Consider the following 27851-nt stretch of genomic DNA (forward strand, 5'->3'; position numbering starts at 1 on the left):
GCACACCAAATTAAAACACACAGCTTTAGTGCTGCAGGGCTTATCCACAGGTCCACGCAAACAAAACATTTTACTATGATTAACTTGCTGTGAGGGACATATTGTACCATGAGAATTAGAAACCAATTTCAAGACTGAGGCAGTCGCTATGAGAGCTATGTGGACCCCTACTTCAACAGGTTTTGTATCAGGGGCCAAGTGATGCTTATAATTGTATCAGAATCTATTGGTCTACTGAATTAATTCAGTAGTAATATGCAAGAAGCTTTCTTAGCTGGGATTTGGTGTTTTAGCACTGTCTGCTAACATTAAGAATACCCTCTTAGGCTCTACTCTTTGTTTCAAATGCAGTATAATGGTTGCTATAATGTGTAGTGGTTGAAATGCTTTGTCTCCATGGATGTAATGCATGAGGATAAGAAGTAGGAGTAGGTAAGAAACATCAGTAGCTGCTGCTGAACTAGAACCTGTCGTGCCTTGTGGGAATTTACAGTGCTGCTGGAGGCATCTTTGAACAGCCAGAGGGCTCAGCTGAATCCACCACTTCCATAATTGTTCTTGTCCTGAGAGAGAGCCTGACAGTCCAGTTTTACTTCCCTATGAACCACCTTAAAATAAATCTTAGGGATTTAGCTTGAGTTGTGTTGCGTCATCCACATGACTGGAGAAGGAAAGAGTGTCTCTGTGTTTGAATCTACTCATAGTTGACTGTTTCAGTTCCTCTAAACATGTTTGTTTGGGGCCACCGATTTCACTTCTCTTTCCACGAAATGTGGATGAGAAGATGGCAAAGTTTAAAAAAAAAGTCAATGAATAACTAACTTAGTGAGCTGATTCACAAAGTTCTTGAGTTTGTAATTTTAACTTGGATCAATTAACAATTTATGACATGTTAATGTTCTAATGGACTTTCACTATCACACATCACAACAAGTCTGGTCTGCTTACAGCTCTTTTTACTGTGTTTGTGTGTGTGCATGTGTCCGTGAGGTGCAGACGCTTTGTCTACTGCTAAGGGTGCCCCCCCCCGATGTTTGAAAGAAATGTACAGGTGTAAGAAGACAACTCCCGACCTAAAGAGAGAGAGAGAGACAACGTGTGAAGGGCAATTAAGACCCAGGCAGAGGGGAGGAGCACGGGGGAGGAGGGGGTGGAAGTGCATCTGTATCCTAACCTTTTCCTTGGTTCCCGTCAGACAGGCTTTGGAGAGCTTTCCCGCTCATGAAACACACACACACACACACACACACACACACACACACACACACACAAGCACAAGCACACATGCCTCTCTCCCTAATGTCAAATCTTTTAGTCAGTTTTAAGTTCCACAACTCAGTCTGTGCTTACGACGACCACCACGAATGCTTGTCCTCCTGTGCAGCCGCAACCTCCCATGTTACATGTGTTGGAACCAACATTTGTTTTTTCATCATTTCCTTCATGTGAGTAAGGAGAACACATCTCGTACAACGCTGGTTAACAAGAGAACTTCAGGGAAAAGTGGGGGAGAAACAAATTCAGGCTTCTTGTCATTCCCTATGGCAAGCCTCAGAAAATCACTGATTGGCTGCTGTGAAATATTTAGAGAGAGAGAGAGATGATGGGATTAAACAGTTTGTTAGAAGCTGTGTACCTCCTACACAGACGAATTGGAGGAAACCTCAAACCCTTCTGTAGATCCATCCAAGCTCATGGCCACAGGCTCTGTGTGTGTATCAGAGTGTTTATGTGCGAGGCAGAAAGTTTGTGCGTTTGCGTACGTGTGTGTGTGCTGACTTAGAAGTAGCTGCGTATGTCTTTCTGCTTTCTCCTTAAGGCACAGAGCTGCTGGGAGGGAGGAAGGGATGGAGGGACACCTGTCTCTGTCAGTCTGAGGGGAGGAGTTGGCAGGGTAAATGCAGTGTCATGTTCTCTCCCTGACCACGTCTGCACTATGCCAGCTAAATTTGAAATCGTTTTACCTCTTCATTTTTGGTGGTTCATCCATACCAGAAAACTGAGCTTTTCTAAACAGCCTCCACGGTGGAAAAATCTGAAAAGGGCCAGCCTCACATTTTCAGTGTCAACGAGCAAAACTGCTCTAACGCACTTTTAATCACATGGTACAGCTGTTGTTACCCAGTCTTTATGTTTATTTTATCAGACTGAGTTTCTGTATGCCTGGTTCACAGGTAGCATGTATGAGCCGTGATCAAATCAGGTTTTTGTACCCATTCAGCTGTTTGACAACAGAAACTGAAAAATATGTAAATGAAGAAGAAGAGATTTAACTATGTTCATTTATCTCCTTCTTTATGTTCCCTATGAGGTGTTGTTAATAAAGGTTAGTTTTAAATTCAAATATTCACAAATTCCAATACCCCCCCCCCCCATCTCTGCCTCCTCTGCCTCACCCACGCATTGGCTCTCGGCCACCGGTTATGCGCCTGACAGTACGTTAGAGACAGCTAGAGAGGAAAAGGGGACAGAGAGAGAAGAGGAAGAAGACAAATAATGATAGCAGAAAAAAAAAAAAAAAGAAAGCGTTGAAAAGTGAAACAACAAAAAATTATTAGGGAAAGAGTGAGCCAGGAATGGAAAGAAAAGGAGATCTTGTCTGGATACGAGTAGCCCTTAAACAAAGTTGTCATTTCAGAAAAAGAGTAGGAGGGATGAGGCGCTGTCTTGGGAAAATATGACAGGAACTGTGACACGTACACACACACACACACACACACACACAGAAGCACACACACACATGCTCACAGTGCAGTGACAGCTTGCGTCGTAACTGTGGTGTTAGTGCTACGCAAAGCAGACACAAAGCATGATGGGAGAGTGGGAGGTGTATGACCCTCATTATGTCGGGAGCTTGCTCACCTGTCAGAGAAACAGAAGAAACACACACAGACATGAACTGCATATGCTCTGCATGCACATACACAGTAAAGAGCCGGAGCAAAAAGCACGCTTTTGTGTGTCTGTACACACATGACACTGTGTCTGGCAGCCTTTTATAAAGCTACGAGGGCTCTGTAGTGTTGAATCCACTCCTATTGTCTGTGGTTTCTTCATGTCTTATTGTTACAAGACAAGAGGTAATAAGACGAATGCACACACGCACACAAGCGTTTGATTACTCTGTCACTCTGACAGCTGGAGTAACACAGGATTACAATGTAACACAGCATAAAATATCCATCACTTATTTAATCTTGTCCATGTCAGCTCATGTCAAGTCATGTGAAAGCAGTTCTGTGGGGACAAAACTGTACTCACGCAGTCACATTAAGGTGACGGACTTTGAGGAAAAGTCAAACTACTAAACTTTAAAGTTAAGCTTGGGGTAAGTGTCCAGGGCATGAATACGAGTCCATGCAATGTCCCCCTAAGTGACAAAACCAGTGTGTGTGCGTGTGTGTGTGTTTATGCCTCCGAGCTCAGGAATGATAGTCCACATAACTGTGAATGCATGCTAACAAATAGTGAAAAGATTAACACCCCTTTTATATCCATGTATCTTTAATCTGTCTGTACAGTAGCAACAAAACACCATGTGTGGTACTTTTATCATCTCACGATACACGAAACTTGCCTTCATCTGTTGAGTCACTGAGAGGCCCATGTTATTTTTAAATTGTAAATAAATGTTGTACTTAAAATATACCTCTTAAACTCTATGGAAAAGACAAGGTACATTTGATTACATTAGAGAAATGTAGGAAGCTTAATATGGGAGTAATTAACAGCACTGTGGTCAGAACAGATTGATGTTCAAGTTAGACTGTAAGAAAATTTGAATCTATTCCCTTCATTTCAAACTTGTTTCTTCTTTTTCTTTCATGGCAAGTTGTTCATGGAATTTCCCTCCAGGAAGCTATTTTAGAGCCAGGCAGGTGTGTCTTTGGTATCCAGACACAGAGGCAACACTCCTGCTGTGGGTCCTAACATTTGTGGTCAGAAAACATGAAAGAAACGGGAATAAAAATAGATTTCAAGTCAGAACCTTCCCTTTGTTGGATAGAAGAAAAGTCCTTTTTGCTGCTGTGTAATGTTTAGCAAAAATATTATGTAAGTGTGTTTTTAGGTAAATTCTTAATGTGCATCTTCCTTGACTTTTTGTATGTATGAAAAGAACTATAAACAAGTTGTAGCTGTTGATATGACATAATGTGAAAAGACAGGAACATTGTTATGTTGTGTTTAATCTTTAGGTACTGAGGAATCCTTGTTAATCATATTCCCTTACATTTGGTACCAACACGATCAGTTATAATTCCCCCTGTAATAGTCAGCAAAGAAAAGAAGGAAAATGCTGAAGCAACTTAAATCCATTCTAAAAAGTGGAAAATGTGAATTTCTCTGAGGACTGAAGGCCCTCAGGCTGAGTTACAAACATTATTGAATTAGACCTGGGCAAAGATGTAAACTACAGTCATTTGTTCCACATTAATCCTATAATAGCATCAAAGGCTGCAGGGTTCATCCATAGTTCACAAAGCTTGACCATTTCACACCCTCTCACACTCTTTGATCCTAGTGTAAGACATGTGAGGTACATTTTCTTGTTTTAGGTCTATTTGCCTGTACAATAACAGACTTGTTTGGGTGTCATTTACTTTTAAAGCGTTACATTGCTTCAAAAATATTATCAAACTTGTCATTTACTTTGAGCGTAACAAGTAGAAAATGAGGTAAATTAGTCGTGTGAGATTGGGAATCAGTTTTCAGTACATATGTGACACGCCCGTTTCCTTATGCAAGCTGAAAGGGAGCACATCATCTTACATTCACACCCTCCTTTTGTTTGTATTATAGTATAGTTATAATACATAAAATGGTGTTCTGTGGACCATGAAGCCCGTAGCAATTGGAGTATATAATCACTCGATTACAGTGCACTTATAGAATTTAAAAAAAGTTTCTCTTCCCATTTTGCCTCATGCAGGTGGTTCTTTTCCTCCTCCACCATCTGTGAACTGTCTTCTGCTGCATTCATTTGAATTATAATGACACCCGTGCTTCTGCCGATAGTAACTGTGCTTACAGAAGTCTGTCTAGCCGCTGATAGATGAAAAACAATTTGCTCATTACTCATGTTTTGTGGCCAAATCCAACGTGATGCCTGCCAGATGAAAAAAACAATAAAGCAAAAAAATAAGAACTAATAACATCAGAGTCAAAACAGCTTGAAAGGATTTAACAATTTCCTTTCCCTCAAATTAGAGTCTCCTCTCCCCTCCTCTGCAAGGCACCTCATCGGTACACTCATTGAATGTCTGTACATCAAGCATGTACAGTAGTAGATATTTAGTACTGTACGTTGTCCCTGTAGTATTAGATTTCACTGAGAGTGATAGATTGATTGACTTGCCACAAATCTCAGGATAGTAATACAACAATGCAGTGTGAGTTTTAGTTAAATGTAGTTAATCACAATATACATGGGATGATATTTGTTTGTCCTCTGCAGGTATGACTATGTAGAGATCCATGATGGGAACTCAGAGTCGGCTGACCTGCTGGGGAAACACTGCAGCAACATCGCCCCCGCACCAATCATATCGTCAGGGCCCTCGCTCCACATCAAGTTCGTATCGGACTACGCCCACCAGGGGGCAGGCTTCTCACTGCGCTACGAGATCTTCAAAACCGGTAAATGGATGCTACTGTCGTATTTGATTTTCTCTTGCACTTGCTCGAGGAAAAGAACTTTACTTTCGACACAGGTAGTCAGTCAAGGTGATGGTAGCAGGGTGGGGAACATGTCGCACAGCCAGGCATAGCTTAAAAAAGTTTTAGTCAAATCCCAAGGTTCCTAAAATATTAAACACTGTATTGTTTAAGGAAAAATGAATTGGGGATGACACGCAACAGAGGTCTCAGGCCAGACTCGAACAGGGAATGTTGTGATTGATTGGCGCTTTAAACCCAGGAACTCCAGGATGTCCCTGTATGTGACATTGTATGGCTTGGAGAAGCTTTCTTCTTTTGATAAAGTGACAGTATACCCAAAGACTATATTTTGAGAATCCAAGACTCACAAGAGGGACATTATCACTGTAAATGACCCTCACACATGGACAGACTTAACAAAAGTGGACAGGATTTTTAGAAGGATTGCACCTTTAAAAATAGACTATTAGTAACTGTATTACAAGCTACTCATAGAGGACTCGACATGCTTCATTAGGTGACCAAGCCTCGTTTATTTCCCTGGTGTCAAGGGAGACAGAGAGAGAGACGAGAGACACAGCAGAGGACCCTTGAGAGCCCTTTAGACTGTCCAGGCGAGACATCTCTCCCCTTCATGGCACTTTGTGTGTATATGTGTGTGTGGCTGACATGGCTCCCCTTCACGCTGCCATGGGTCAGCCAAAGCAAGACCAATTGAGATCAAGGGCGAGTGAGACAGAGGGGCGCATAGTGTCGGCCCCACAGCCATCTTGTCCCGTTCCCCCTGAAAGCATTCCACACATGCCTGCTTAATTGAGTCCTGGGCCCCGTTCCCCTGAGACACACACACACACACGCACACACACACACGCACACACACAGAGGGCTGAGGTTACTAACACAACACGTGCGGTTGTCGGTGTTTCTCACTTGCTGGCACCAGCCTGTTGGGATTTCTTCTGTGTGAGTGTGTGTGTGTGTGTGTCTCTTGCGCTTGACACAGTCCACCTGATGGACTTTAAAACAACAAGGGTGTCAGTGTTCACACCCTAGCACCCTAGGGAGAGAAAGACAGACAGATAGAGAGATATAGGTGAATCAGTGAACTGATTTTGCATTTATTACGTTCTACAACCTGCCGGACAAGACTCTTACAGCAGTTTCATGGGAAGCATTTAGATGCTTACATATAGGAACAGAAATTAGTGATCCAGTTTTTTCCTACAGTACATTCAGTTCACAGTTTATGTTGTTTATAAGTTGTGTTGTGTGTAACATTTTTATGAACTAAGCAAAACATTTCTTTTACCCAGTTTTCAGTTTGCAACTGTTTTTTAAAAAAAAACGTTTTGTAAATCCAAGGGTGGTGAAATGTTCTCTACCCAAAGAACAGCATGCAGTCCTTCAACTTCCACAATCTTAATACTGATCAATCCATCATCATGACACCTCTATCGGCAGGACAACATCATTCACAAATCACAGTTGCAATATAAAATCTGTTTTATGATGTGGCAACGCTATGCTCATGGTTTGGTTTAAGACGACTTGGTTTAAGGGAAAGATCAGGGTTTGCATTAAATATGTACTTGGTTAAGGTTAGGGAAACATTGTGGTTAAGTTTAAAATGACTACTGATTACTACGTTTACTTTATTACTACTGTCATAAGCACTTGATCAAAGTCAAAGAGCGATCGTGGTTAAAAGAAACACGTGATGGCTGTCTGGACTGGAAACAAACAGCAGTCCCCTGCGTTAAAGTCTGATGTTTTGTTGACTCATCCATCCACCCCAACTTCTGCTAGAGGACTTTGTCATTTGTTTGGACTGTCTCCTTTTAGAGGGAATCCTACCCAGGTCACCATCAACTACACACACCAACAAGAGCTCTGTTTTTAAGGACAGCCGCTTCCATCGATAACTATACAATAGCATGTACAGGACTTCCTCCAATTTGTCTCCGTCTGTGTCACTTTGTGTGTGTGTGTGTGTGTGTGTGTGTGTGTGTGTGTGTGTGTGTGTGTGTGTGTGTATTTGTGTCCAGTCTTCCCTGGCAGTAATGGTGGAGCCATTTGGAACATTCAAGCTGTTGCCATACTGCTAACAAGATCTTGTTATTCTGGAAGGTGCAGCAGAACGTCTGGTTGCGTGGGTGACTTGTGTGTGTGTGTGTGTGTGTGTGTGTGTGTGTGTTATATTTATATATACTGTATAGCCTCACGGTGAAATGTGTATCTATGTGTGCTACCCTGCACATTCTGTTCTGTTTAACCTAAAAGAAAGAAGAAGTCCTCTTGTGTATTTCCACGGTCTCCACTTGCCAGCTAATATACTCTCACTACTACACAGAAAATATGGGGGAAAACAAGAAAAGTGGCACTTATAGTGAAGATGTTTCAAGCACAGCTATACTTTTAAAAATCTTCATGAAAAGGGTTAGGGTTAGCTCTTTTATTTTTTATTTCATTTTTAATCTTTCAGAAAATCTGAATTCATCAGTGTTTCTGTTTGAATAATGAAGTATGTGTAAAAACCTAATTTGTAAAATCCCTTTGTGGGACTCTGTGTTTAATTTAAGTTGTCTATGACACAATCCCTTCCTGTGACTGGGTGTTTTGGAGTAATGAGAAGGTCTGCGAGTTTGTGAGGGAGATTGCCCCCCACTCTTTGAGCATTCTAATTACTACTGCATTACTGCCATTACTTACAGTCTAATCAGTCTGGAAACGGCACACATACATGTACAGGAACAGGAACCTACCATGGAAAACGCCTAAAACACAAATGTATGCGTGTGTTTTCTGTCTAATTTCCAGTCACATTTGCAGAGCATTATAGTACAGATACAATGAGTAAATATAAGTAAATATAAGGACATATGAACAAAGACTGATGCATGCATGTAGCAGAGATAAGAATCAAGGGCTTGGACAAATACAAAAAGAAATACACACGCCACACTTGTCTTTGTTTACAGCTCTGTTACTATGGATATTGTAGTAAAATTCCAGCCAATACGAACACAGCTACCAGAATGTGACGACCAATCAGAATCCACTGTCTAGGCAGTGCGCCCCCAGCTGTTATTGTGACCCAGAACTCACCAGACACACACGTACACACACGCAGACATATATGAATGCACTGATGCAGGCTTGACGGTTACTCACAAATGCAGGGCAGCTTGTATGTCTGCACGCAAACGTTAACGCACTTACACCCATACACACTACTTATTTTTGTCACTTAGGAGGACCTTTCATTGACTTAACTTAATTCCCAGGACACCTATCGTATCTTTAATCATAATTACTACATGCCTAACACCAACACATAACCAAAAACCAAATCTTCACTTTAAAGTTTAATGGTTTACCTTGTGGGGACCTGCTTTTGACCTAAATGAGAAGTGAGTCCCCATAGTGCAACTGTGTGTACAGATTTCTGTGAGTAACACAAGTACACACACACTCACTCCTCGGGCGGTGTAATGTGGAAGCTATCGTGACAATCCTTCCAATAACTGCTGTTGTTTACCTTGTACCAAATACCTTTAGGCACTTCCTCTCTGCCTCTGTCCAACTACCCATCAAGTCAGTTTATCACACTGCCCAACCAATCACATCGCTCCCTCCTCCCTCCTCTGGCTTTCATTGAGGAAAGTGGATCCAGATCCGACCTAGTGAGGAGAGAAAAGTGCTCTGTGGTAGAGTTAATGTAACAAACAGCAGAGGCATGATTACCTTCAAAAGGCACAGCAAACCTAAACCTGAAATAAAAATAATTTCCTTGTTCAGTGCAGCATATTGTGCCCTTTTAAAACATCATCACTCAAGAGAAGATGTGTGTTTATAGTTTATAGGTCTGAAAGCTATTTTTTCCCTTTGCCACCTACGGATGGAGATTTCATAATCAAAGAATAATATGCCAGATGAATATTGATTTTGCAGATGTTTCTTTCAGGTTGAAACGATGTGTTTATGGTTTGTTTGTAAATATTAGAATAAAGTGTGTTTACAAAGGCAGTGTTTTGAGAAAATGTTCGAAGATGCCTCAATTTCAACTACATGTCAAACTCAAGAATACATCTGAAAATATTTCCCTGAATTACATCATCAAAGTCATGCTGGGTTGGAGCTTTTAGCAAATTGCATTGGGATAGCTAAAGGGGTGGTTGTCTTGTGACAGTTTGATTTGGTATGTCAGGGGTAATTTGGCTGAATAGGGAGTTTATTATGGAGGGAAACTCCTGCTGCGATTCAGTGACAGAGGCTGAAATGTAATGTCAGAGGAGTGTCAGCGACACTGAGGTGGAATCTCACAATACGTGGAACTATGTGGAAAAACCAAGCTGTGGCTGTGCAGGAGCTGTGTGTGGGCCTGCGGTGTGTGTGTCTGTCAATGTGTGTGTGTGTGTGTGTGTGTGTGTGTGTGTGCGCACGTTAGAGATTGGTGGAGGGAAGGAGGGAATAATTGTGGGGTTGATCCGACTAATAGCCCATCGCCATGACAGTTTGAATGAATGTAGATGTCTGCATGCCAGCTTACCACACACACACACACACACACATAAACACACAGAGACAAATTTATATAGGAAATATGCACTCATAATTTAGATGAATGAAATGCCAGCTCCATATAAACACACACACACACACACACACACGCACTGACAGACCTTGTCCTGTCTCCCAGAGATCAGTGAGCCATAAGCACCAGCGCCAGATCTACCCAGCAACACCCCCCCAATACACACACACACACACACACACACACACATACACTTCCTCTAACCTTACCCCATAGTGAAACACATGTTTCTTTCACACTTATCCAATTCAAACAGATGGGAAGTGAGGAGAAAAGAATAGGAAATGAGACAGTGGGAGGGGAAGTGAATGATGGAGCTGTAGAGGATGAAAAGCTTCATGGGAAGATGGTAAGGGAAGAACAGCAGGAGAGAAAAGGAAGAAGAAATTAATGAGGAGATGAGTTTAACGGGACAGAAGAGAAGTCATTGAACACAGACAGATGTAGTTAGTACAGAGCACACTACAAGCAGTGACTTCAAATATATTCCTTTTTGGATTTGAGTGTACATGAAAAACAGCAAAGAGGAGGGATGAGGTGGAGACGGGAGCTACACTGAGAGAGATCGTGGCGAAGGGAGAAAGGAGGGCACAAGTGTTTTTGCGATGTTCATGAACATGAAGTAATGAGAAGGGAATAAAATCGCTGCCGGCAACAGAGCTGGTCAGGCGTTCACTCTACACACACACACACGCACACACACATGCTCATAGTTGCGCAGACCCACGCTATCCAGCAACTGACTCTGCAGGGGGGCCAGACGCAAGGGGAACCCCGTGAGAGACAGTGTGTGTGTGTGTGGTTGCTCACATCTGAGGTCACTGCATGAGGGAGAAGGTTACAATAACAAGCAAATCAGACTGGAAAGTGGGACAGAAAAACAGACAAATGGGGATGTATCAAGACAAACAGACAAACAGAAACTAAAAATAGATGCTGTAGTGGAATAGGCACTCATTTAGATTAACAAACAAACTACAATGGGGGAAAAGTATGTGGTGAATTTCAATTGATTTATTCTAACAGAATTATCATAAATCAGTCAAATGACAAATTTGAACTTAAGCTGATTCAAAATGAAAGTAAATGAAAAGGAAGGGCGGAGACAGGAAAAACAACATCAGTAGTCCTGGTTACACCTACATGCTTCATTATGAATGTCACAGACTTACTAGAAATAAAACAATGAAGTCTCACACACACACATATGCAGACGTTGCTTCTGACGGCATCTTTCAGTCTGCTAACTGACTGAGTCCGTACTCATCTCGGCATAAAACTAAAAGCAAAACTAGCCATTTTAGTTGTAGACCAGAAGAAACAGAAGAAACTAGATTTAAAGCCTAAAAACACACTTTGGAAGTGATTAAACCGAGAGTGTAGACAGCTGTATTGATTAAAGACTGATGCTTATCTGTTGATGAAAAATGGGGCTGAAATACATCTGATGTAGACAGGTTATTACAAACACACATAACTGTACGTGGACACACAGATGTTTAAATGCACTTTGCACGCTAGATACACACACTCTCCCTTAATGTGTTCTTACTCACTTTCTCTTCATTTGCTCACGCAAGCACAATAGCAGACACCCAAACAGTCTGGAGAGAAATGGGTTACCATAAGAGGCTTAGACAGTGTGTGTGTGTGTGTGTGTGTCTGTCTGTCTGGGTGTTTGGTCATACATGACTGGGTGGACTGGAATAATGGTCCAGTTGGTACGACCACATACACTCCATAACGTGTGTGAGTATTAATAGAGAGGGTATTACAGTCAACAATCAGAAATGAAGAGCCCCAGATCACTGTGTGCATGTGTGTGTGTGTGCAAGTACATATCAAAGCTTCTCATAACTGCTTGAACACTCAGCCATGATACTATGAACAGATTCTACATTTGTCTTTGGTAATCCTATTTTTCTTTTTCTCTTGCATGTCTTTCTCACTTACGTATCTTCTATTTCCCACTGGTTTTCCTCTCCTTCTTCTTCTCTTTCTCTGTCTTTATTCGTTTTCGTCTAATTCACTTGAGTCCCTCAATGTCTTTGTTAATACCCAAAGAGCAATATCTCTTTTGGGGTAGCCCCTGCATTTTCCCAGGAGCTGGAAGGGATACAGCACACGAGCAGATGCATTTGTCAGTCATGGACACCCAAACTCAGGCCTCTATAGACTCGCTCTCTTACTTGTACTCTTCAAAAGTCTGCTGATTGAAACGTGTGTTGCGTTTTTTTGGAGTTGGCATGCCTGAATCAGCTGCATATCTTATTCCCTGCATGGCCATTTTGAAGTTACATCACTCTTGGGTTAGGTGTCTGCCCACATGATTCACATCTACATAAAGCTACAGTTACTTCAGCACACAAGTTACGGCTTCAGCGGGCCTAACTGTGCTCTAGATACTGGATTTTCATCTTCTACGTGTTTCAAAACAATCACATTAACTGCATTTAAAGAACATAATGTGGAGGCATGTGTAATCTCACATAGGCAGTGTGAGATTACTTCTATCTGGTCAAGAAAGTTGAGTTAGTTATACTGGGAAATAATGAAATTGTGAGGCAGGTATTCAGTTCGCTGTGAGTTTGAAAGCTCTCTCCTTTAAAAACAGCACCTCAGAGTGTCTGCCAAAAATAATATCATTAGTTTGAAGTATAATCACAGTCTATGGCGTCTACAGCCTTTTCTAAATAAATGTTGTTTTTATCTTTTCAGACAAGGTTAATGAGTTATACCAACCACAACCTGCAATAAATATACATTGTCTATTTAATATATGTATCTTAATCTACATGTTGTCTCTGTGTCTTCATCCCAGGTTCAGACTGTTCCCGTAACTTCACCAGTCCCACGGGTCTCATTGAGTCCCCAGGCTTCCCTGACAAATACCCCCACAACCTGGAGTGCTCCTTCATAATCATTGTCCCCCCCAGCATGGATGTGACCCTCACCTTCCTCACCTTTGACCTGGAGAACGACCCCCTGCCGGGCGGAGAGGGTGACTGCAAGTACGACTGGCTGGAAGTGTGGGACGGGCTCCCAGGAGGTGAGGCACTGATTGACGTTGATCATTGGATTTTTTGTTTTGTTTTGGGAACGTGATCAAATGACAATGATGTCGTTGGTGACAATTTTGATAAAAATGTTGATGTATTATGATCTTGATGGAGATGTGAAACAACAATTCAGCCATTTCAGGAGTCAATACACAGAGCAGAGTTAAAATGGTGTGTATTCTGCCCTGCCTACATCATTATTGACTGAGGTGGAGTAGCAACTATTTTAGTAGCTATGTGTTGGTAGATGAAAGCTAAGCTTACAGGCAGGATGTTGGCACCAACTGTGGAGAAACAACATCACTTTTCAAGGGGAAAATAAAGTAGGAGTTGCTGAGAGGAGGGAGAAAACAGGGGAGGTGAGAGGAGGAACCGAAGAGGGCTAGGATATTTCTGGTCTGGCTGCTGGAAGGACTGGAAGAGTTTAGAAGGACAAATCTGAGGCACAAAGACCTTGGATGTAGTTTCAAGAGATGGAAGAGGTAGAGAGAAGAAGAAGAGCAGTGGAAGGGCAGCGAAAAAGTCCTCCGGTGCTGGGAAGACTGGAGCAAAGGAAGGAGATGATGGGATGAATAAATGAAGGCCAGATGACCTCTGGTCTGCCTTCAAGGGGAGGACTGGGAGGAAAGAGAAGCAGGAGGATTTGATCAGTCAGTGGGACTGAAAAGAGGAAAATATTTTTCATATGTAGTATTTTATATTATTTCATTTGTGGTTTGTTGTGTGATACTATTTCTATGCCATTAATAATACTAAAAGCCATCTTTTGTTTTTAGCTTTACAAATTAAACAATTTGACTGGATAGTTTCATCTTATGAATCATTTTACTGTGTATATGAATTTAGCCTGAGGAGTAAAGACAAGTCAAAGAGATGGTACAAAGAAAAGAGAGCAGGAGAACGGGAGAACAGAAAAAAGCCATAACATCTTTACTCCTTCTTTTCTGCAGATTAAACAGAAGACAAAGAGAGGTAAAGAAGTAAAGTAGAAAATGAAAATGACCAGAAAGAAAAGAGAGGGATGGAAAAGAACGAGAGGATAAAAGGCTTCTGCTCTGAGTGACGGAGAGAGACTACAAGCAGGATAGCAGGATGAAAGGAAAGGAAGGAGACTGAAATTAAGTGGGAGGAGGTTGAAAGGGAAGGAAACATACAGGATGAGATTCAGAGGTGAAGGACTTAGTTTCACCCTTTGCAGTGAGGGTAGAGTCCTAAGCAGTAAGAGAGGAAAACAGATAGAGATGATGGAAGAAAGGAAAAAACACTGCAACTAGCCATGGCATCTGTATCATTGTGTGTGTTATCACATATGTGTTTGCAGGGGTCAGGCAAGGGACAAATGCGCCTTCTGTCAACTTTACACGCTGCTGATATTAAATCTAACACAGAGGGAGAAAGAGAAACGAGACAATTTTTGTCTGTAAGCTGGAAATATTAAATATTAAATCCTAAAAATATATATATTTTATTCGTTTGACCAGAATTTCAAGCATCAATGGGTCATTTATTTGTAGAAATCATCCCGGATTTGAGATTCTCTTCTCTTCCCTTCTCTCCTTTTTTCCTCACCACCGTCAAGAAAAGAGTTGCTCAAGAGCCATATTTCAAATATCCACCCGCTCCGAAGGGGAAGGAAAAAAATCAATAGCACTGATCGATTTGTGGCTATTTTCTTGTCTTCCAACTCCTCCTCCTTCACAAGCCTCCTCGGGTGTGTATCTGTAAGTGTGAGGGAGAGAGCGGAGTCAGGGAGTAGCAGGATGAATCTACTAACGGTGCCCCCCCATCCCTTCACACACACACACACACACACACACACACACACACACACACACACACACACACACACACACCCAGGGCTCTAAATCACACTCATCTGTTTGTGTTGACATGTACAAGTTGTGGTATTAGAGCGGAAGACAGTAGAGGAATCACTTAGATCCTTGGATTTACACACCCTGATACTGTTTATGTATATATATATATATATATATAGTACACATAGTAAAACCACGTCCAGTCCAGAGATAGAGTTGACAGATGAAGGGAAGAGAGGCGATGACATGAGACGGTGGAGCGATGAGTAGATGTCAGTGGAGGAGGGAGTGATAGAGATAATGGAAGAAAGGAAGAAACAATCCTCACGTTTGTTAAGGGATAACGGGATTGATGATGATGATAAAAAATAATAAATCTTGACACCTGGATGAGTGACAACCTTGCGGCTTCTCAACACAGTTTGGGGGAATTGTGTCATGAGTCAAACAAGCAAATGATGACATGTATGTTTCTGGCAGCATTTTAATAGACTCTCGGCTCATCCAATACTCCCTTTTCTGTGATTGACAGTGGGCCCTCTGATTGGTCGATACTGTGGGACCAGGGTGCCTCCTGAGATCCAATCATCTACTGGGATTCTCTCCCTGTCCTTCCACACTGACATGGCTGTGGCTAAAGATGGCTTCTCGGCCCGATACAACATGACACACAAGGAAGTCAGTGAGAGTAAGTTTAAGTTAGTACTGCATTTTTTACTTTAAAATAAAAAGAAAATGCTAGAACATTGGTCTAAATCTCTTCCTCTACTCCTCCTGTCCTGAAGCTTTCCACTGTAGCAATGCGTTCGGTCTGGAGTCAGGAAAGATCACTGATGACCAGATCACAGCCTCGTCAAGTTTCTACGATGAACACTGGCTGCCACGACAGGCCCGGCTCAATTACAACGACAACGGGTGGACACCCAACGAAGACAGCAACAGGGAGTACATACAGGTACGAGTTTGTCCTCAACCTGGAGCTGTGGTGCAAACAAAGTTGGCTTCACTGGCTCCATTGACCATTGTCCATTGCTCACATGCTCTATGGCCTAACATATCCTGAATTAGATCTGACAAGTTTAACTGCTCTCTTTATCTCTGTGAAACATGAACTGAATCCATAAATACTGCTCAGAAGGTGAGATGCACCAACCCTGTCCCCCAGAAATTGCATTTACATACAACTCATTTGCAACAGCAAATGCATTTTGAAGGAAACGTAATGGCGACTGGTGATGTTTTCTATTAACATAATGAGGAAATGTTGTTAATTAACATATCTGGCAAGTCAGAACATGTTTGTACTGAACGTATTAGTAAAATGTTCGCTGACAATGTATTTCATTTGTTTTTCACCAAAATATCCGATCTTGCAACACAATATCCTCTCAAAGTGACTACAACATTACTATGTTTACACACCGGCGGCACTTTAATACAGAACAACACAACATGTTTATTAACATTTAACTGAAACCACAATCTTTCCCTAACCGTAAGTGCTTTTGTTGCCTATAACTAACCACAGATAAGACTGCGACCCCTGGTCTCTGGTGTCACAGTCCTGGGCTGTTTGTCGCCACAACATAAGTGGGAAAACAATTTAGTAATATATAAACATAATTTCTAGGAGACAAGTATTTGGTACACACATAGTGCAGCATTGTTTTGAGGGTTATTTTCTTTTTTATCAGGATGTGGCACGAATCCAAGATCCCAATCCTGAAATACAGAATCTTATTCTTGAAAAAGTTGCCTCTGCTCGCACTAAAAACAGATTGCACTCTTATTTTAATAGCATCCTTTTTTTCTTGTGCTGACATGTCACACATAATAACTCCACCACAGCTATATTTGTGTCAGTGTATGTGTGTGTGGGAGAGAGAGAGCGAGTGGAAGGCGTAGTGATATCAAGGTTTAGCAGCTAGATGCCTGGGTAAGGCATTGTTTCCTGTATTCTATCACAGTGCCAACTTTGTGCCGTCTGAGGGGTGAGGTTCAAACCAGCCCGCAAGGCACTGTTCTGTTCTGCCTCCTGTAAACAACAGATCATCTTGTTGAGTGTCACCTTCCTGCCCACAGGTTTTTCTTTACTCATTGACAATACGCTTTTTGAAATAGGCGTAATTCTTTCTAATTGATGACAAGAGCTCTCCTTCATTTAAAGCATTTAAGAGCAATTTTAAGAGCAAGTTTCAAGAGCCATTCTCATAGTTTGCCAGCTGGTCAGGTTGCTAGCTGCTTGATTCTCAATTTTCCTGACTGTAAAAATAATAGCTCGCTGGATTTTGGCTTGACTTTCGTGGCTAACATAGTCCATCCTCTTTAAAGCCTGGGATTGGATAGCCCAAGATGTGCTGCTTCTAAGAAATGATAAAAGGTTTGTTCAGTTAACAGTAAAGGAGACAGTGAGTGATCAGTGTTTTTCTCAAAGAGACAAGAAGCAGACAAGCACCTCATCTATTAATTTGTAGGAACACTGACACAAACTCCAGATAGCCACAGGCAGATGTTGGATGGAAGCAGTAGTTCTGAGAGCTCCACTGTGGCCGAACTCTGGGCCGGCAAACACAGGAAGGGACTGTGGCCAAGAGGCAGCATGAGGCCAAGGTCCCATCAGTCTCGCACATCCTTCCTGTCTCACCTCAACTGCAGCTGACAGCTCACTCTCTCACTCTCAAAATTAGCTGACATTAAAGAATTTGCTTGACATGAATCACTTGAAAGACTCTCCATTTTTCTGACATTCAGAATTCCTATATAATCTCCTCAGCCCATGGAAAGACCCCTGATATGGATTTTATTGTTCGTGACACATCAGATCTTTGAAATTGACTTGACAGCTTGGCTGGAAATGAAGCGTCTCCTTCTCTCATGGTGTCTCTCCGTCTCTCTCTGGTCATTGGTGTTGTGGTCGGGTCGCTGCGTTCCACAGAGGCTCTCAGCTGTTCCCCTGCGTTAACACCTAGCAGAGAGCAAGGCCCCTGCATGTGTGTGCGTGTGTCTGTGTGTACATATGTGTGTGCGTGTGTGTGTGTGTGTGTGTGTGTGTGTGTGTGCAACCTCCTGTCTTGACAAGCAGCTGTCATAAATGCCAACATGCCTCTCCTTCTTGCATCTTGCACCCCGTGGTCTCGTATAACGGAGTGTGTGCGTGTGCGTTCATGCATGTGTGTGTGAGGGTGTTTGAGTGTGTGTTTGTTGATGTGTGTACCCATGCAGTTCAGGCATGTGTGTGTGTTGCTATGTTGGCTCAAGAGCCACGTGTGTGGTTTAAATCTCTCTCTAAGACACTTTCTCTGATGTAGCTTATGTGTTGTTCTATTCTATTCTGTTCTGTTCTGGTCTGTTCTGGTCTGGTCTGGTCTGGTCTGTTCTGTTCTGTGTTCTTCTGGTCTGGTCGAGTGAGGTGTGGCGCAAATTGATGATGTGGGCTCTGGTGGCTCTGTTATTCTAACAACTTTGTGATTGATGGGAAGCCTTCCCTGGGAAGGCTCACTTAGCATCTCTCTCTCTCGCTCTCTCATTCAGTCTTCACCTCCTTCTCTTCTTTCTCTCTTATTCCTTTACTCCTCACCGCTCCTCCTCTCATCCGTTCCTCTCCTTGGTTCCGGACTATCGATTTGTTGTCTTGGTGGATGCCTGTCTGGCCTAAAGCGTGCAGGCATGTGTGTGTGTGTGTTAGAAGTAATCTAAAACACCTGTCTCTCTGACAGATAACAAACGCAGCATTTTACCTCCCCCAGTGTTTTGTACTATACCCCAGTGGGACGCACAGTCACACACACACACACACACACACACACACACAACAAGTTCTGATTAATCTACAGGTTTCAACAGCTGCAATGGAGGAGAATAAATGTTCTAACCTACTGAAAGACCTTTCTCATCTCCTGCTCTTTATTTATCTGCAGCCTCTCCTTGTCATTCCCTACTTTCTTCCATATAAAACCTTGTTTTGTAAAGTAGATGCTTGGATCTCCAATCACAGTCCCAACGTACCAGAGAACGTAATTCATGCAAACTGAGGGCTTGAAAATGTGAAATACTCATGTTAAACAGTTTCAGGTGTGCTGCGGACCTGGTAAGGAACTGCAAATGGCGCTATGATGACCCTCCACACAAGTAGTGGTGTCGAAAATGAATTTTACAGCAGCAAAAAGTTACAGGAAATGAATATCCTGTCTTGATATGTCCAGTCTTTTTAGTTGCCAACAAAGCTGATTAGTTGAAGTAATTGAAGTCCTTGAAAACCTGCAGTTCTCGACATTTGGTCCATTGAAACACAGCGGGTCTTGTTGGCAGGAGCTCCTCATTAGCAGTGTTAACATATATTCCCCAAACAATAAAATCTCTATTTTCATTATGTCTTAGAAATTGAGGGAAAATGTCTTTTTTTTTTAACTTTCTATTGTTATTTAGAGAGCAGCATTGATCTGCTTGATATACTCATTTTGGGCACCGTGGAGCAAAACAAATGTGTATCTACTTGAGGGACCTTGAAATGAGGGAGCTTGAAGCCCGCATACAGCACACAGTGTTGTCCATGTATAATGCAACACAGCCAGCAGCATGCCAGACACGTAGCGTAGCATCCACAATCAGGATGGGGAGGTGATTATGGCTATTGTATGGGAGGAAATTAAAATGAGCCCCAGGTCATTACTATTGATCTGCCGGGAGAGAGAGAGAGACGTAGAGAGGAGAGAGAGAGAGAGAGAGAGAGAAAGTTGGAGATGAGAGGAAGAGGAAAAGGAGAGTGGTGAAGGTGAGAGATGGATGCTGATAGGTTCAGGTGTATATTTGTGTGTTTATCTCTATCTTTAACCAATTTAATGTTTGAAGAGCTTCAGCAAGAGGGCATTTTGTCAGGTGTATGATTTGGGTTTGGAGCTAAGATTAGAAATAGCTTTAGATTCAGAAGGTTAGGGAGTTTGGTTGTGATTTCAGTTATTATTTTGTTACTAAAAGTTTTGGTTTTTATTGTTAATTTCGTTGTTTTTGGTAAAACTTCATCAGCAGTGCTGCCACTGGGTCACTTTGTGTTTCTGCCTTTTCTACACCAGACACTCCTTCAGTTGACTGATCAGCTCTCAGCTTGTTCGCATTCTTTAATGCTTGGTTTATGTTGCTGTTTATTTTTTCATTAAAACCTCCACTCCTCCACGCCAACAGGTGGACCTCCATACTTTGAAGGTGCTTACAGGCATCGCCACCCAGGGTGCCATTTCGAAGGAAACTCAAAAGGCGTACCATGTCACCACCTTCAAGCTGGAGGTCAGCACCAATGGAGAAGACTGGATGGTCTACAGACATGGCAAGAATCATAAGGTAGGCTCATGCACACACACAAACACGCATATTCCTGCCATGGGATGGACTGCAAAGTAGTTCAGGGTGACTAGAGAAAGTCTGGATGGTCTTAGGTGACACACATGCCTCGACATGCACACGCATGGAAGAGGCAGGGAAAAATATGAGACGGAATATATGCAGCAAGAGTTGACCACAAGCCCAAAATTCAACCGGTGTCTGCAATTACAGCCATTCCACCGCCTGTTCAGTTGGCTTCATTTAAGGGTTTATGAGCAAGCCAGAATCAGCACACGTCTCCAAGCTCCAAGTGATACCTTACATCATTGAATGCAGCTACACTTACACTGCACAGTCTGCTTTTCACATCCCATCTGGTTTCTGTTACTTACTGGTCAGAGTTCTGCCTAACGTCGACCTGGTTGGACACGTTTCTAAGCTGTTTCTCTCAGAGGTGTTAAAGCATGATGAATCATCAGCGAGTGTGCTGCAGTCTGTGGGTGCCGGGTAGAAACATAGCAGACAGTACAGAGGGTCTTTAAAATGGTTGCAACTGCAATTAAAGTAGAGGAGCGTTCCAGTGGTTGTGGCTGCTTTTTCCATCACAGCCGCTCTCCCTCCCGCTATAGTGGTCACATATGTTTGTCCTGCGGTCTAACGCCACGTCTAGCTTTGTGCTGTAAACCCTTATTGCTCCATGAACGCTAATACATGCACACACACACTCACGGACGCGTACATACAAATGCTTCTTTTTGCAGTGAGAGGGAAACAGGAGACTCATTCTAACCATCTGGGGCTCCTCTGTGGACTGCAGATCCCATAAGGCTTTTAGATGTAGCTAACTCCCAGAGAAGTGATTGATGGATAAAACACAGGGAGTTGTGGAGAAAGGCGGTTAGGAAGAAAATAAAAAAATAAATTGAGGGATGATAGTAGAACCTCCTTCTACTATCATCCCACAATTTATAATTTTTATTTTCAAGGCAGTGAGTGTGAAGCAAGTTTTTTAAATCAGGTTTACAGCTATTAAGCTTAAAAAGAATCATTTTGTTCTTTAACTGAAGCAGTATGTGCAAATGAATCAACCCTCTGGAAATAGCTCAACTAATCGATCAGTAAGTTCACCATTCAGTCAGTTGTGTTGTCAGTCAAACTGCTGAAATATGCTGCAGAAACCAGGCTGTGGAACAACAAAAATCCAATGCGCAAAAGGGATTAATGATGATGTTTTTAGGTTAGTTGTTGGTGTCACCACCCATAATCCCCCTTGATTCTCCTCAGAGCTGAATGCCCAGGGAGACACAGAGGGGTGGGAGTGTGTGTGTGCATATGAATGTGTGTCTTTGAGGAGGAGGGGAGGAGCAGCTTCTGGTAGAATATCCCTGCATTGTCTTCCAAACACACACACACACACACACACACACACGCACACAACCTCAAGCCAAATGGTATGGGTCTTTTCAGCCGTTCGGCCCCCTGGTGAGTCAGTCTGTGCAGTCATCTGGTGGTTCAGGGACCTCAGTTGTTCGATTTGATCCACTGCTGTAAATCAACATCCCATCTGAACATTAACCGGACGTATGAATAAACTGTTTACAAAATTACAAGTTGGTCTTTGTGTGTTGGTGCTCCCTCTGTCCTGAGAGAGGTAGAGATGAAAGAGGAAGCAGAGCTAGAGTTAGAGCAGAAAAGACGAGAGTGTTGGTCATTTATCTGATGATGGAACGATGGCGTCAGCATCTGGGAGCCTAATGTCCCTCCTCAGCTGACGTACATCAGACGGCCAGTCAGCATCGGTCTCTTTCAACTTTTTGGGCTGTAAGTGAGAGTGTGGGGTTTTATGTTAGAAATATATATAAAAAATAATGGCAATGGCAAAGAATACTCTTTTGGCAGAGTGTTTTATAGTTTGGGTGTGTAAAATGCTGTGTCTGCATTCCCAGGATGATTCAAGGAAATGTTTTCTTATAATTGAGAGCAGATCCTGGATCATTCCATGCATGGATCAGCTGTAAGCATGTGATATTTCCTCTTTCTGAACTTACACCTAAGCCACATAGAAGAATGTATTTATTACTTTAAGATAAAGTAGCATTCTGCCTATGCAAGGCATGAATAGAGGTGGCCCAACACCTTTAGGGTTACATTCTTGAACCTGCTCTGAACTGTCCGTTCATTCATCCATCTCTCGCCTGGCATTTTCATTCACTCACCCTTTCACCAATTCCCTCAAAATCTCTTCATCCATCAAACCCTCGTTCCTTGTCTACACACTCACTGCCTTCACATCTTCATTCACCTCATCCTTCCACTCTCCACCACTTCCACTTTTCCATCTCTCCTCTTTTCCCTCCCTCGACACTCCATCAGCCGTCCTCCCTCCCCTCGTTTCTGAGAAAGTCATCACGAAACAGACAGGCTAGTTTATGCTGCTCGAACAAATTACTTTTTGTGCTTGGCTGCAGTGATGGTTTGGTGTGTGTGTGTGAGAGAGAGAGAGTGTGTGTGTTAATCTGGAAGAATTATTGAATTAGTGTTTTATGAGCAAGAGGCATTAAAGGAGGACAAAAATTAATGGGAGCCACATGGATGGAGAGAAAAGAAAAGTATGAGCATAGCATACCGTCTGTGCTCATGCTAACACACAACTATGTATCTACATAACAAAAACACAAATACATGCATGCATGTGGACAAATGCATGTTTACAACCTCTTTCTTGTATGCTAACAAATTGTCTCAGATGAGTAAGTCTTAACAAAGCAGCCACTGTGCAGACAGACACACACACACTCTGGTTTTAAACATCTGGGAGCCAGCCCACAGGGGCGGGGCCACTGTCACACAACATCATGATGATTTGTCTCATCTGTAATGTATTTGATAATGTCATTAAAGGCCTGTTGTGAACCAGATGGGTCATATGGAATACATGTTAACTTTGGAGAGAAGGAGAAGTAATATTCGTACAGCGTTTGTTCCTACGTTTTACTGACAGGCTCACGAATGACAGATACTGACTCAAGTCTGCCAGAGAAAGAGGGGAAAGAAGCAGCTGGGCAAAGTATATGTCAAGTCTAAGACACAGGCGGGATACCAGGCGAACAAGATTGTATTAGAAATCATCATTGCAGAACCAATATGCTGTGCTGTTTCTCTATTGGAAAAGTTTTCTTTGTTTTCTTTTTATTCATAAATGTTTCTGTTTTCCTCTGTTCCTGTTTTTACTGAGCAGCAGCAGCCGTTTTCATAACCCCCCCTTGACGATCAGGTCATGTCAGATCATTCGACTGCTCATTTGAACTTTCATTATGCAGAAACAGAAAAAAAAGATACTATCAGTGTTACTTAAACTGTTCTATGATTCAGTGCACAAAATTGGCTGCGGGCCTGGTTATGGGAAGTTGCCCACATGACGAGAGAAAAGCAGCGATTTTCAGTGACCCGAGGTCTCGAGTTGAGAAATGATGTTGTCTCAGTTTGAGTCGTCATCTGGAGGAGCCTGAGACCTTTTGCTGGGAGAGGTACATTTAAGCTCGACGTGGTACAAATGTCATTACGTAGCCCTCCTGAATTGCTGCAGGCAGGGCTGTCTGCGGCCATTACAACACTGGACCTCGGCCAAGACTAAAACCTCCTATTCCCACCTTAATCTGTGGGAGGGAGGATGGATGGAGAGAGAGGGATGGAGGAGGCAGACATGGGTGGAATGAGAGGGAGGGAGAGGGATCGTGATGAGAGAAAAGTGTAGAAAAGTTGAAAAAAAAATTAGCAAAGAAATACAGAAAGAAAGAAAGAAAGAAAGAAAACACAAGCAAGAGGTCAACCAGTCAAGCATCGAACTGATAGAGAGGGGAGAAACTGAGCGGCACAGAGGGAGGAAGAGAGGTGGAAACCAAAGGGAGAAAAGCGAGGTTCATAGGGGAACAAGTGAGTGAAGGAAAGAAGCAGAAGGGGGGAAAGAAGTGTTCACAGGGGAACCACGGAGCGAAAGAAAGGGGGATGGACGGATGAACGAAGGCACGGAGGAAAGGAGGAATAATGAGAATAGCAGACAAGGGTGTTGACCGCAAATCCCTCCGGATAGATCGGAGGTCTCAGCAACACAGCCTGGAAGGATGTCAGGAGAGGGGAAATTAAATAAAATGGCAGAGTAGTGGGAGGAGGGTGGGGCCGGGCGAAGTGAGGGGAAGGCAGGAGGGAGGGAGAGGTCAAAGGAGAGAGGGAGAAAAGAGTTTGTGACAAATGAAGGAAGAAAAGCTGAGAGGAAAAGAGAGGAAAGGAGGAAAGGGACCTGAGCCGTGTGTCATTTGGTTTTTGAGATTTGTGGTCTGTCACCCTTACCAGGATTCAGCTGTCAAAAACAGGTTACCTCCCCGAAGTGTGTGTGTCCTTGTGTGATGAAATGAGAGGAGAAGGGGCTGTGTTTTACTATTTTATAACTCTATCCACACACATACACACCAAACACACACAGCACAGACATTTGAATAATTCAGCGTGTCTGCGCTGGTCCTCACTGGCTGACTGACTGTGGCCCTGCAGGCTCACGACACGGCCACACACACACACACACACACACACACACACACACACACACACACACACACACACACACACACACACACACACACACACACCTGTTCTTTTCTTTCTCATCAGTGGGCATATTCTTCGTCATGCTCTTTTTCTATCCTGTAGTTACACGTTAGACCTGGTTTGTTGCCTTTTGACTACAACTCAGAAGCAGCTACACAATATGCGTCCTTCTGCCCTGCACATTAATTATTATTCAGCAGAGTGGGTGTGTGTAAATGAAGGAGAAAACAGTATTCACTTCATGACTGTCACCTTTGACCTGCTCTGAGAGATGAAAGCACCATTTGAATTGGAAGGATTTCTCTTGCTTGGAATTGCTCTTATAGTATTGGGGTTAAACAGTATTGTTTGCTTGTTTGTTTTGGCCTACGAGTGTGTGTGTGTGTGTGTGTGTGTGTGTGTGTGTGTGTGTGTGAATTTTCCACCTGTGTTAAGAGATGAGGCAAGCTGACACCATGAACATTGGGGTGAACAGATGCTTAACTTTCCACCTCTTCTATCCTCCTCTGTCTCCCTTTCTCTCTGTCTCTCACACACACACACACACATAACAACCTGAGCTGGGTTGCGGGTGTAGTCCATTAGCTGATTGTTGCAGAAGCCTTTTAGAAAGAGACTGTTAACAGTGAATTTAGGAGTTTAAGACCTCAGGGACGCTACATATCCCCTTACACCTCCTCACTGTGGAGCCTCACTACAGAGCCAGGACCTGGAGGGGAGGCTTCTGTTGGATATATCGTAACAAAAAAAAGCAATGTTCTGAAAATTAAAAGAGAGCAAACCTGAGTTAAGGTAGCTTTACCTTTGACTAATGGCTGTTTAACACATGTTAACAAATAGGTTATGCACATTGCACTTACTGTGGTCGCTCCCACGTGGGTCAATAAGACCAAACAGGGAGGTTAAAACTCAACATAAAGTCACACAGCAGTGTAAAATATGCACTATATAGAAAAATATATTTAAATTTTGACAGTGCGGTCAGCTTAGCATTGATTCACAATATTCAAGAGATAATTTCTTGACAACTTGACAGTTCACATAAAGATTATCAGTGTGTGTGGTGGTGAGCTCAGACAGCAACCATTGCTGGTATTTTCTTATCATGTTTTCAGCCTGCTACTGAAGGGATTTCGGTTTACTTGAGAGATTGTAAAACAGCAGTTGTAACAGTGAAAAGTTTGCGTCTAGCAGAAGCTGAAATAGAGTCGCAGCTCTGTTTGGTGACCTCGACCAAAGCCGACAATGGAGAGAAAAAATGGACACCAGATTGATGACTCAAGATGTAAACGTACATAAAAGCAAATACATAGTGTGTGTGTGTGAGTGTGTGTGGTTGTCTGTGCACACAGAGGCTCTGTTGCTGAGGAAGTGTTTCAGTGTGCACCGAGGGAAATCAGAAAGCACCCGCCAGCCTCGAAGTCCTTAGAGTGAGACTTCATAATTACACTTTTAAACACCAACACTCCAACACACACATACCAGCACACACTTGTAATTACAGTCCGCTACTACAATCCCATTAAGGCTTTTGGGGCATTGAGGCCCCTCATTTAACTGGTCACAGTTTCTGGTATTAAGGCCAATGTAAGGGCATGAGTTCACTGGGTCGGACTTTGTATCGTACCCCCAGTGGGTCATGGGTTCAATTCCCAGCTGGCCTGGTAGCCTGCTCCTGCTCCTGCAAGTCAGAAACTCCTTTCATCCGTATTTTGTCACCCCTGACGGGTCCTGCTGTTTAATGGAATCCAAACAGGAGGAAAATAGTGAATTTACACACAAACACAGACACACACACCCCTAAAACAAAGCGAACATCTATAAATGAGTGCCCAAGCAAGTAATTGCAAGGCCTTTGGCTCTGTTGGATGAGGTTTACTACTCTCTGTGATAAACACACTATGTTGTGTTTTCAGCACTGATGTAACATAATAGAAAGAGTGTTAGAGACACCGAGGGAAAACAGCCTTTGAGGTTCTCTAATGAAACAACAGGAAAGATGTTTTTTCCTTAAATTTACAGCAGTATATCATCATGGCAGCGAGAGAGAGAGCGAGAGAGAGGCGGAGAAAGAGATGTCAAAAAGAAAGACAGGAGAGGAGGATAGAAAGTGAAATGATAGGGAGAGGAGCAGAAGCCCAGCTGTGTTTTATGTGGTGAACCCAACCGAGATGACAGTCATAGGCAGAGAGAGAGACATGACACTCTGTCAGACAGACAGAGATATAAAGTCATGGTGTCAAGAGACAAAAAGAGTGCTTGTGGCCATGTGCGCTTGCATTCAATTTCCCTTTTATCTGTATTTGTGTGTGTTTTTGGAGGAAATGATTGTGTGTGTGTTGTGTGTGTGCACATGGTGGGGAGTGTGGGAGCTCGGAGGGCACTTCGTAAGGCAGTGGAAAGGCAGAGTGTGTTCTTTGATGTGTGTGCGTGTTGTGTCTGGAAGCAGTGTATTTGTGAATATCATGTTGTGTGTGTCTGTGCATTGAGGGGTGACGGAGTGTGTTTTTCTTTGCTCTCTGTGCGTGAAGGAGTCAGGATTATGTTTTCCCGTGTGTGTGTGTGAGGGGCTGAGTCAAGAGGATGTGAGAAGAGGATGCTCTCCCACATACTCACACCCTTGATTTATTAGACACTGCATGCCCTCCGATTGTGTGTGTGTGAGTGTGTTGGAAAACCTTAGCACTCGTTTCTTCCTTTGTGAAGTGTGTGTGTGTGTGTGTGTGTGTGTGTGTGTGTGTGTGTGTTTGTGTGTGTGTGTGTGTAGAAGAGAGAGATTAGTCTGTTGTAATTTTATGTTGCCTG

At 42.8% G+C, this 27851-nt stretch overlaps 1 protein-coding gene across 2 annotated transcripts in view; it reads left to right on the forward strand.

Annotated features, from left to right (window-relative positions):
* The window catches only part of LOC139292000 (neuropilin-2-like), an 86183-nt gene that overhangs the window by 18750 nt on the left and 39582 nt on the right, over positions 1 to 27851 (forward strand). For both annotated transcript variants that reach the window (XM_070914105.1, XM_070914104.1), the window contains exons 3-7: positions 5456 to 5637; positions 13074 to 13301; positions 15661 to 15816; positions 15914 to 16083; positions 20307 to 20462. In XM_070914105.1, the coding sequence (XP_070770206.1) occupies positions 5456 to 5637; positions 13074 to 13301; positions 15661 to 15816; positions 15914 to 16083; positions 20307 to 20462 (892 nt within the window). The remainder of the gene's footprint in view (positions 1 to 5455; positions 5638 to 13073; positions 13302 to 15660; positions 15817 to 15913; positions 16084 to 20306; positions 20463 to 27851) is intronic.

The sequence above is a fragment of the Enoplosus armatus genome, chromosome 11 (assembly GCF_043641665.1).
Source record: "Enoplosus armatus isolate fEnoArm2 chromosome 11, fEnoArm2.hap1, whole genome shotgun sequence".
Classification (NCBI taxonomy): Eukaryota; Metazoa; Chordata; class Actinopteri; order Centrarchiformes; family Enoplosidae; genus Enoplosus; species Enoplosus armatus.